Source organism: Astatotilapia calliptera, chromosome 4 (assembly GCF_964374335.1).
Source record: "Astatotilapia calliptera chromosome 4, fAstCal68.1, whole genome shotgun sequence".
Classification (NCBI taxonomy): Eukaryota; Metazoa; Chordata; class Actinopteri; order Cichliformes; family Cichlidae; genus Astatotilapia; species Astatotilapia calliptera.
Window position 1 is genome coordinate 19276581 of NC_137425.1, and position 10969 is coordinate 19287549.

General features: G+C 39.4%; 2 protein-coding genes across 6 annotated transcripts; one reads left to right on the forward strand and one right to left on the reverse strand.

The window, feature by feature from the left end:
* Window positions 1-5939, forward strand: gtf2f1 (general transcription factor IIF, polypeptide 1). Of its 5 annotated transcripts, none has more exons than XM_026165267.2 (14): window positions 1-94; window positions 642-695; window positions 1665-1714; window positions 1936-2008; window positions 2216-2409; window positions 2551-2721; window positions 2854-3059; window positions 3161-3311; window positions 3424-3479; window positions 3921-4052; window positions 4165-4244; window positions 4499-4640; window positions 4790-4922; window positions 5086-5939. In XM_026165267.2, exons 2-14 carry the CDS (start codon window positions 684-686, stop codon window positions 5288-5290), a joined length of 1605 nt encoding a protein of 534 aa, XP_026021052.1. In that variant the 5' UTR covers window positions 1-94; window positions 642-683; the 3' UTR covers window positions 5291-5939. The 5 variants fall into 5 exon arrangements, with proteins under 5 accessions (XP_026021052.1, XP_026021055.1, XP_026021053.1 ...); XM_026165270.2 differs by having other exon boundaries at window positions 4165-4238; XM_026165268.2 differs by having other exon boundaries at window positions 38-94; window positions 639-695.
* A 2897-nt stretch (window positions 5940-8836) lies between these two features.
* On the reverse strand, window positions 8837-10703 carry alkbh7 (alkB homolog 7, RNA demethylase). The gene is made up of 4 exons (XM_026165271.2): window positions 10279-10703; window positions 9742-9915; window positions 9532-9656; window positions 8837-9376 (listed from the first exon to the last, which is right to left on the reverse strand). Exons 1-4 carry the CDS (start codon window positions 10549-10551, stop codon window positions 9256-9258), a joined length of 693 nt encoding a protein of 230 aa, XP_026021056.2. The 5' UTR covers window positions 10552-10703; the 3' UTR covers window positions 8837-9255.
* Window positions 10704-10969: the final 266 nt, after the last annotated feature.

Genomic DNA, 10969 nt, shown 5'->3' on the forward strand with positions numbered 1-10969 from the left:
TTCAAAGGGACTGGTAGGAACCAATGTCTACAGTAAATGTTTCCTATTGACCATAGAGGCAAACGGAACAAGTGCAATTGGAGTGCACACAGCGGTAAGACGGTATATAATCATTTATGAGCCGATATTTCATATTTAGTCTTTTTAATTTCCAATATTTTTTGCATTGGTCGAAGATGGATAGGTCTCATGAGTTTACAGTGTTCCTGCTTGTTTTCACAGTTAGCTACATATCGCAGCTACAGCTGCTTGCAAAATGTGGTGCTGCTAAAGCTAACGTACAAAGATATAAACATCAGTTACACCTCGTTTCGTATAACTTTAGCCTAATTTAACTTTAGTCAGTCTTTCTTGTAATATTACAAATGAGTCATGGAAGGGGGATAGGTTTCCTTTATTCTGCCGCGTTTGTTTTAATCCTAAAATTGTCATAACTTGCTGAAAACGCTTATAAAGCATTATTTGAATGTCTTCGTGCAGGGATATCGTACCTTCACAGACCTTTTCGGTTCTCTGTTTCTCAGCTGGATAATCTGAGTTAAAAATAAACACAAACTGACTGAATTATATATTATTATGTATTATCTTATTAGTATCATTACTCTGTTTTCGTAACGGTGTGTCCACCTCGCCTAAAGCAGCTGTTGATGTGGTGTCGTAAATCCAGAGACTGACAACCAACCATGACATCACTGGTAAGCTTTCATTTGACAACACAAAAGTATGTCTTTATTTTCTTTTGATAATTTGATCCACTCTTGTGCTATGTTTAATGCCGTGAATCTACAGTGTTGTGCAAAAGTCTTGAGCCATCCCTCATTTCTCCATGTTTTTTTTCCAAGTAGCCAGAATTAATTGTATTTTTAAGTGGTCTTTGGAAACAGTTCTCCAGGCTTTCTGACGGAGTTTTCTTTGGCTGCTTCGTAAACTCATTTTCAGTCCAGTCCTTGCACCTAATTATTTTCAGAGGAGTTGCTTTTTGTTTTTTTGTTGGTCGGTTTGTTTGTCAACCACTTAACACTGACCTATTATTCAAGCATGAAAGAGGCAGGTAACACAAAAGATTATCCAGTGTTGTACCTCATTACAGTTCGGCTCATTTCAGTTTGGCTAATTCCAGTTTCCCTTTTTTTTTTCTCTCTCTTTTTTCTCTTTCTAAAAACTACATTGACAGCAGATGCAAAAAAAATATTCACTTTTTCCAGTGCTTTTCTCGCTTTTATTTGTCTCCATAGTCTTCCTTGAAAATGCTTTGATCCTTTGTGGTCTTCTTTACATTGTCCAATCAGGTTGGCAATGATTTTAAGTGTCTGATTAGGTTTGTTGTCAAAAAATGAGCTTTGGACGTTCTTCTGGAAGCCTGGGGAACTATTACAGAAGACATCTTGGAAGAAATGACAAGAAAGCTTGGATAAGAGAGTTCAGGCTGTGTTGAAGAATTAAGCAAATTATACTAAATATTGACTTTAAAGTTTGTTACAATTGTACAAACTCCATTTTTACCTTATATGTGGTTTGAGTAAGTTATTGCATTTCCATTTTACTTGTAAATATAAAGGAAGAGACTCAAGACTTTTGAGCTGTACTGGTCCGACATGGCTTTCATGGTGTGCACATTATTCAAATGTGACAGGCTTCCAACAAGAACACTTTTTCTCTTACAGGGAAGCAGCAGCAGCACCTCAACCACAGAATACATCGTGCGTGTCCCCAAGTGAGTAACACATGTAAATATCCAAAGAGATTTGTGTGCACAGGACTTGCCTTATGTCACTGTTTTGCATGTGTTCATGTGTGTTTTGGTCATTCTAGGTGTCACTTGAAGACGTGCATGTGCATGACTATTAGAAGATGATTGTGACGCAAATGAATTGAGCTCAGTTATGTTGCACAATAACTCACTATATTCTTCTTTTTTTTTTTTTCTTTGCATAGAAACACTAGCAAGAAGTACAATATAATGGCTTTCAATGCAGGGGACAGAGTCAACTGTTCAACATGGACACAGGTGGGCTTCATACTTTAACTACACCTCACAGACAAAGCTTAGGTTTTCAGTATGACAGAGCTAGAGTTGATATGAGAAAGGAATATCAGCCAGTCTTATTCGCCTTAAACAAAAAAAAAGAGCGAGAAAGATGTGATAAATTTAGGAATGAGTAGGCTGGGGTTTGTTTTTTTTTCACTTTTCCATTGCTCTTTCTCCTTTCCCCAGGCTCGTATGGAAAGAGATATGAGTGCTCGGAAGATATATGGGGAGGAAGAGACCCCTGAAGGCGCAGCAGGTAGTGAGTTTGGCAAAAAGCAGCGCGAGGAAGCTCGTCGGAAGAAGTTTGGTATCGTCACGCGTGAATTCAAAGTGGAGGACCAGCCCTGGATTCTCAAGGTTAATGGTAAAGCTGGCAAGAGGTGAGTAGAGAGACTCCCTCTGAGTTACTCTCCAAAAGTGTTGGTAATGCAAGATAAAATTATGTATTATAAGAGTTATTATTTAGAGAAATCTCGGTGACTTGATGTCTGTAAAGAATGTTTTTTTTTTTTTTTTTTAAGGTTCAAAGGTATAAAGAAGGGTGGCGTTACAGAAAATGCATCCTACTACATCTTCACGCAGTGTCCCGATGGAGCTTTTGAGGCTTTTCCTGTTCACGGCTGGTACAACTTTACACCACAGGCCAAACACCGAACTCTGACTGCTGAGGAGGCTGAGGAGGAGTGGGGCAGGTGAAAGGGAAAGGACGGGGGTGGTTTGGGATTAAAAGTGATGAAGAAAAATGAGTACTTAAAAAATAAGTACTCAGTTGACCCTAGATGTTAATTGTTTGATTTTAAGACAGTCACCCTCTGTTTTTCTAGGCGGAACAAGGTGGTGAATCACTTTAGCATCATGCTTCAGAGACGTCTTCGAGAGCAGGAGCGGGGTGAGGAAGACGAAGACGAAGGAGAAAAATCTGGGAAGAAGAAAAAGAAGGGGGGCGGAAGAGGGGGTGACCTGCGCATTCATGACCTGGAGGACGAGCTGGAGATGAGCAGTGATGACAGTGACAGCAGTATGGGGGACGGTAAGGAGAAAGACACAACAAGAAGAAGAGACTATTGTAAAACGTCTCCGGCTTTCATCTTTTGATTTTCTTCCTTCAAACACTTTGGCTTTGTTGGACAGATGGAGAGAGCAAGCCAAAGGTAAAAAAAGATGCTGGGAAAGGAAAAGCAAAGAGAAAGAAGCAAAAGAGTAAAGACAACGAGGCTCTGGAAGACAGCGATGACGGAGACTACGAGGGCCTAGAAGTGGATTATATGTCAGATGAAAGCAGGTCAGATCCGTTACACGGTAGCACACAAAGAGTCACACTGTATCAACAATGTTTGGGTTTTTTTTGTTGTTTGTTGTTTTATTTATTCATTTATTTTGTGTTTCAAATTTAGCTCAGAAGAAGAACCGGAAAAGGGAAAGCCTGTCAAAGCAGAGGAACACCCTAAAGGTCAGATCAATTTATTGTTAAAAATACTCAATAAAAGTGAAGCTATAAAACACAGTAAATGTAAATGGACGTGTACTTGGATGTTCACACAGTCTCACACACATTCATACAAACCCTAAAGGAACACAATCTGATGGATGCATCACAGGCGACTCACGGTTTCAACATGCTGATTGGTAGACGCACCATTCTATCTTTTGCGGCACAGGCACCCCCAAACATATGATTTTATGCATACAGTGTCAAAAAATTTATTTTAGGCATTGAAAAGTTAGGTGAGTGGAAGGTGACCTGAGTAGACACAATCTTGAAAATGACTTAGGTCTCATATAACTTAGCTCCGCATCTGGACGAACGTTATGGCCAGATACCTGCCAGAAGTGTCTAGTTTTTCACTAATCAATGTATTTAGATTGTTTCTGAATATTTATCCTTTTGTAGGGATTGATGAAGAATCTGAAAGTGAGGAAGAGAGTGAGGAGGAGAAACAGAATGATGAGGAAGCAAAAGAGGAGGAAGAGGAGGAGGAAGGGAAGAAAACCCCAGTTCAAATGGAGAAGAAGAAGAAAAAAGGTAAAAAAAATTTAAAAAAAAGTCACAACACGTACTGTTGAATGGAGTATTTTAAAATATGTGAGCAATGTGTGTGTATGAGTAGTCAGATTTATGTTCTTGTGCTTCACAGACAGCAGTGGAGAATCAGACAGCTCAGATGACAGTGACATCGAAGGAGAGACGGCCTCTGCTCTGTTCATGGCGGTTAGTGTGCGTAACTGAACAAATTCACATTTATTTCTTTTTAAGCCAAATTAGTTTGTAATATATTTTCCTATCATTATCATAATTAACATCAGTACCGTTGTTGCTTAATAAAACAATGGCTCGACCAGTGTGCGACCAGTTTTGTAATGCTGAAGCTTTGGAGTATTTCATATTAGTGCGGATTGTTATTCTATATTGGAATTTTTCATTCTTTGTTTGCATTCTCATCAATTATCGTCTTTTCCTTCCTATCTCAGAAGAAACGCACACCTCCTAAACGTGCTGGTGGCCGTGGCTCTGCAGGCAGCTCCAGGACTGGTAGCCGTCCTGGAACTCCATCCTTAGACTCTGCCTCCACCTCGAACACACTCCGTGCTGCCGCCAGCAAGCTGGAGCAAGGTGATTTCTCAGAAAGCCCACACAAATGCTCATACGTTCACAGTATAGTGTACATACGTAGATATATGCAGGACCTTCACAAGTAGCTTTCTACTCTCAAATCTTCTCTTTTTGTTATTCCATTCCAAACAAACTTCTCTTCTCTCCAGGTAAGAGACAAGGTCCTAGCATCGACTCACCTGCTGCCAAAAAGCTTAAGATGGAACCCAGCACCCAGAGCCCTGTTCCCTCTGGGAAGAGCACACCTCAACCCCAATCAGGCAAATCCACCCCAAGCTCAAGGTAAGGTCCAGGTTTTTTTTTTTCTTCAATACAGTTTCATAGACACACAGTTATTTCTTCCTGCTTGTCTTACGATTCAGAAGGCTAACATAAATACACCAATAGATATATAATGTAAATATGAGTGTTAAACTGTATTCTTTACTTTTCATTCACCCCACAGTGATGTGCAGCTGACAGAGGAAGCAGTCCGCCGCTACCTGATCCGTAAACCAATGACCACTAAAGACTTGTTGAAGAAGTTCCAGACTAAGCGCACCGGCCTGAGCAGTGAGCAGACTGTCAACGTGCTGGCACAGATCCTTAAGCGCCTCAATCCAGAGCGCAAGAACATAAACGACAAAATGCACTTCTACCTCACTGAATAACCAAAGGAACAGAGGGATGTTGTGGTTGTAGAAGTGGTGAAGTGCTAAAACTGACCCTCTTTTGTTCAAAGGTTATAGTGTTTTCAATAAAACCCATGGAAGAATAGTCTGCACAGGTTGTTCTGTGATATGCCACAGCACAGGAAGCTAGACCCGCCTTCAGCAGAAGTCACCTTAAAGCGGACTTATTTTGTCAGTTTTCTTTTCTGTATTTTTATTCTTGAACTCTAAAACAGTAAAATTGCTTTGCAAGATTTCCAGTTCAAAATATATACATGTAGATTTTTTTATCTTCCACTTTGCTGTAGTGCAGTTTATCCTTTGTTTTAGCTGCCTACCACTTCCTTGTAAGCTAACTTTGTTTTGATTGGCTGCCCCTCCTAAAAAAAAAAAAAAAAAAAAGTTGTTTTACAGGGTTGTCATTTACATCAAAAATCCCAGAGAAGAAAAAAATGTGTATATAACAGAAAATAAGGAATAGTACAATAGGTTCCCTTTAAGTAACAGACTTGTCCATGAAATTATGTTGAATGAAAAATTTTGTTTTGACCTGATAGTTAAAACCTGATAGTTCTGTTTTGTTTTTTTTTTTGTTTGTTTTTAATTCCTTGCATAGAAATTTTTTTCTAATAAAACTATTCTTATGTAAGGATTTGAGTTTTTGTACCTCCTTCAATGTTAAAAAAAACCTTTTGTCCTTTAAGGACAAAACTGGGCAGTTTTATTTCTTTGTCAGTTTATCAAATCACTTGTTCCTGAAAGTACTTTAATATAAACAGATTTATTAAACACACTTCACATTAAACATCTAAATATGTATGTGTGTTGCTTAGAGTGAAAATAATTCAAAGAAAGCATTAAAAAGAAATGGCAGCAACTAACATTCACTTCTTACTTTGGGTGCTTGTTGTTCATGAAGTATAGTTGGGCACAGAACACGCATCGATTGTTTATTTTGTCCTCCCTCTGTAAAGACAAAGATTACCCTGAAATAGGGTGCATGCAAATATTTTTGAAAGCTCATTTGCATAACTATCAGGAAGCTAAGACTGTCTTTTGCAAAACCTTAGTTTGCTGCTTTGTTTACTGTCCTGGGATAACCTTTATCACGTAAAAGGAAGCTACTATTTTGACACAACTGGTAGGCAGCAAGTAACTTTATTATTTTAATGATGAAAAAGTACAGCACTTAAAATGCCAATACTGTTAAAGGGATGTAAAAGTGATTTGTGTGCAGTGTTGTCTGAGGTTTCTCATCTTCCTCGTCTTTGTGAGTTTACATAGATTGTAGTGCGATTTGAAGCAAAAACACTTCTATTGTACACCAATTTCAAACCTTTTATTTCAAAAAGTCTTGAAAGAGTAGTTGTCAAACAATTAAATGAACATTTTTCAAACGAATTGTTTACTTTAAAATCTTTTAGTCAGGATTTAGAGTGCAGAATGGCACAGAAACTGCACCAGTTAAAGTCTTATGGCCTCTTGACTATTAACTGCTTGGCCTGCAAGACCTTATTGCAGCATTCAATATCACTGACCAAATATGTTACGGCAGAGATTAGAACACACTGTTGGTATCAAGAGTACTGTAGTGAATCACATGTATCACACATGTAGATTATAGTTTTTTCATGTGAACGAGGAGCCTCTTTTCACACACAAAAGCTATTCAGGGAGTTCAACAGGGTTCTGTGATGGGACCAGTACTTTTTTATATTATACATGCTTTCATTAGGTAATATTTTTAGAAAACATTGGGTACATTTTCTTTGCTATGGAGATGATACCCAGTTTTATCTATCTATGAACCTATGTGATCTGGCTCCATTTATCTTAATGACCTCATAGTAGCATTTCACTCCAATAGAGCACTTCACTCTCAGACTGCAGGCTTACTTGTGGGCCCTAGGACATTTGAAAATAGAATGGGAGGCAGAACCTTCAGCTATCAGACCTCTCTTCTGGGAGACCAGCTCCCAGTTTGGAAGTTTAGAAACTTTCATTTCTGACAAAACATATAGGTATGTCTAGATTAGGTGACCCCCTGAATCCTCCTTTAGTTGTGTTGTAATAGGTCTAGGCTGCTGGGAGGCTTCCCTCGATCTATTGAGTGCTTCTTCTTCAAGCTGCTCTTTTCACTTGTCAGTCTTTATACATCACTTCTGTATTTAGTCATTAGCAATTCTTAAACTCTGCCCATCACTCCTGTAGTTTACCTTTTGTCCTCTTTCTCTTCGCTCTCTTCTTTTTTTCTCTCACCCCCACCCAGTGACAGTAGATGGCTGCCCCTCCCTGAGCCTGGTTGTGCTTGAATTTGTCCCTAAGTCACCAAGTGCTTGCTCATAGAGGGTTGTGTGATTGTTAGGGTTTCATTCTAATACTGTATCTTGCAAAATTAAGTGCCTTGAGGTGACTGTTGTTGTGAATTGGCACAATATAAATACAATTTAATTGAAATATATTTGCATTGCACCAGCTCAAACCAGGATAGACTCTACAATATCAGAGCAAGAACCCCCAAAATCACAAAGCACCCTATGAACCGGCACTTGGCAACAGTCGAGAGAAGGAACTCCCTTTCATTAGGTTTATATGTGAGACAGAATCACACTCAGAGAAGAACAAACATCTGCCTTGGCCAGCTGGGAAAGAGAAGAAAGACCATGAACAACAAAAGACAAAATAAAACCTGAAGGATGGTATAGATAAAAGATACAACATGCAACAGAGCATTCAAAAAAAAAAATCACATGGGTATGGAAGAAGTGGTCAGGGCATCCCGGGAAGCTCCTCCACAGCCTGCGTCTAGAGCCCCTGTTTGAAAAATATAAACATGATAATTAGCACATCACAGACATCGTCTTTAAAGACGCATTTTACCTTTTAATCCCAGGCCCAGAAGTTCTGTAACCACCATGTCTTTGAATGAGACCTAATCCCCATTCCTCTCTGCAATATACTATTATATTGACTCCCCGACTGTGGTGTCATCAGTGTGTTGAAACCCAACTCATATGCAGTCATTACAATAAAATAAATAATTTAGTACAGTCTTCTTTACCTGTGTTAAAAGACTAAAGAAGTACATAAGGAGTATTTGTCTAAACTAGGGTTGCCCAGGAAGTCATGTTTAAGTACTTTATGTCTTGATCCCTTTCATTTAGGATCAACGAATAGAGTGCGGTTCCTCCTGCAATGAATTTGCCTTATCAGAGAAGATGTGCTGCTGCCACTAGATGGCAGCAGCACATGTTGATCAGTTGATCAGAATCAGAATACTTTATTGATCCCTAGGGGAAATTATAAACAATATAAACATTAAAGTGCATTTTTAGGCAAACCATTGAGCAGAAGGACACACTGTTTTCAATTAGAACATTAGATGTTAGTGTAGTGATGTCAGTACTTAAAGAATTGGAGTAAAGTGCTGTTGTTTCACAGCACTTCACTCCAAGTGTTGTCCAGCTGCGTATTTGTGTAATTTGTTCCTAATTATATTCATTAATAAACCATTTTTTGAGTTCTCACACAGTGTTCAGTTAAAAGTTTTTAAACATTCAAGATCATAATTTTATTTGCTAAGGTACATTGGAAATGTTTCACAAAGAGACTGTATTATACAGAATTAGAAAAGCGCAACAAAGTGATGAAATTATTGTATAAATACACAAATCTGAAACAACATTTTAAAGGTGAACCGAAAACAACATTCAGATACGTTTAAATCCGACGTCTTCGGTAAGATCCAGTGCAAATTTAGAAGAATGCCATTTAAATTGAATCAATTTATAGTCTTTTTCAACAGCATGACCAGAAGAGCGTCACGTCCAATAAACATTCTAAACACACACATTTATAGTCGCTAATAAACTTGAAAGATCTTAGCCTTGATATCTCCATGAGTATCACTGGCAGAAACCTCAAAGTTGGACTTGATGATCTGCTGCTGTTATTAGAGCTGGAGCTTATCCTGGAAGGTTACGACAGATGACAGAAATGCGTCGCTGTCGAGGCACTCTCTGCCCGTTGAACACAGACTCCTCATTTTTCAGGATCTCATGAGTGAACTTATATCTGGCCTGGTCCCTGCACAGGTGTAAAAAGGACAGGGTGAACCTTTGTTAATTGCAAACTGCCACAGCTGCTTCTTTACTATAACCATTCAGCCTTGTGTATTAATCAAAATCTCAAACACGTCATATTTAGGAAACATTAAGACAGATATGAGGCAAATGCAGCACCTCAGTATGTAGAGGGAGCGTCGGGAAAGCAGCAGATCCAGCCATTCACTGGGTGTGTCCTCCTTCACTAAGCGCATAATACTGTCAGACAACAGACTCAACCCTGCAATGGTGCTTCCACAGAACTGGAAAAAGTTAGAGAGTAAGATCACCATGTGTGCAACTTTTTTTTTTTAGAAAGCCACTGTGCAAAAATCCTGGCAAACCCACCTTGACACTGTCGATGTGGGGCTTGATGTAGCCAGTCTTGTCCAAATCTATAACGTGCACAGGGCCGAGGAGCTGGCTACATTCAGGAAATGCTGTAGATCGGACCCGATTCAAGATCTCCTCACATGCCGCGCCCCACCTCAGACGCTCAGTCTCTCTGTACCCGTGGATTGCCTAAATGTGCAGGAAAAACAAAGTCGGTCTCACAGCCTGTGTTACTCTGAAGAGAAAACAGTTCAACTACACTGATCAGTGACAGTGTTAGGTGTGAATACAGCTATAGCTCTGTGATGCAGTTAAAAACGAACTACTGTACTTTATGTTGTTTATCACTGAGGTCATAGGGGGGGTGTTGGACTGCATTACTGTCAGAAGTGTGTCTAATATTTTATCCTGCCTCATAAACGTTGTTGGGTTAGACAAACTATCAGAATCACTTCTAATCACAGTGCAGTAAACCACCTTCACCTACACCTTTTTAAATATTCAATACATTCAACTTTCCTAAAGTTTCAGTCAACAATGAACCTGACTTACATCGTCCCAGTGATCAAATTCGTAGCGTTTCTTCTTCAGGCCTGGGTCCAGCTCCCGCAGAAAAGCAGCCTCTTCTGCCTCAGTGATGAAGTCCGTCCTCACCTCCACCTGCGAGCGCAGCTTCTGCACCAGCTCCGGGCTGGAGCCCACCATTGGAGCTTCATCCCCGAGAGGTAACAGGCCACTGGTGGCCCCGGAGCTCAGACAGCGCGGGTTACCGGTGCAAAGAGCTGGCTTGTGGATTTGCTTTAACACAGCCAACAACACTTTCATCGTCCCTGTCGATGTATTATTAGTTAGTGTCCTTATATAGCCCCCGTTTACCTTCAGCGGCGTTTCGGTCTTGTTGACATAAGTCAAGCAGATATGGGAGGCGCCATGTTGGAAACGCAAAGCATTGTGGGGCTCGAAGTCTTTTCTTTTTCAGTAAAACGCCGGAAAAACAAAATGTTTGACCTCCGTCATCTCAAAGATAATGCCACCCGTACCATGCAAACCATATAAAAGGATAAGAATGAAAATAAATTTACAAAAAATAGTATTACAAATTAGAGTTACAAAAAACCCTATAAAACATTATACAAAAGATATTCTATACAGATTTCTTTTTAAATATTTTATTTATTTATTTATTTTAATGGCGAACTGCTATGGTACCATGAGTGTTTGGATTTTTTCCCCTTATTAATAA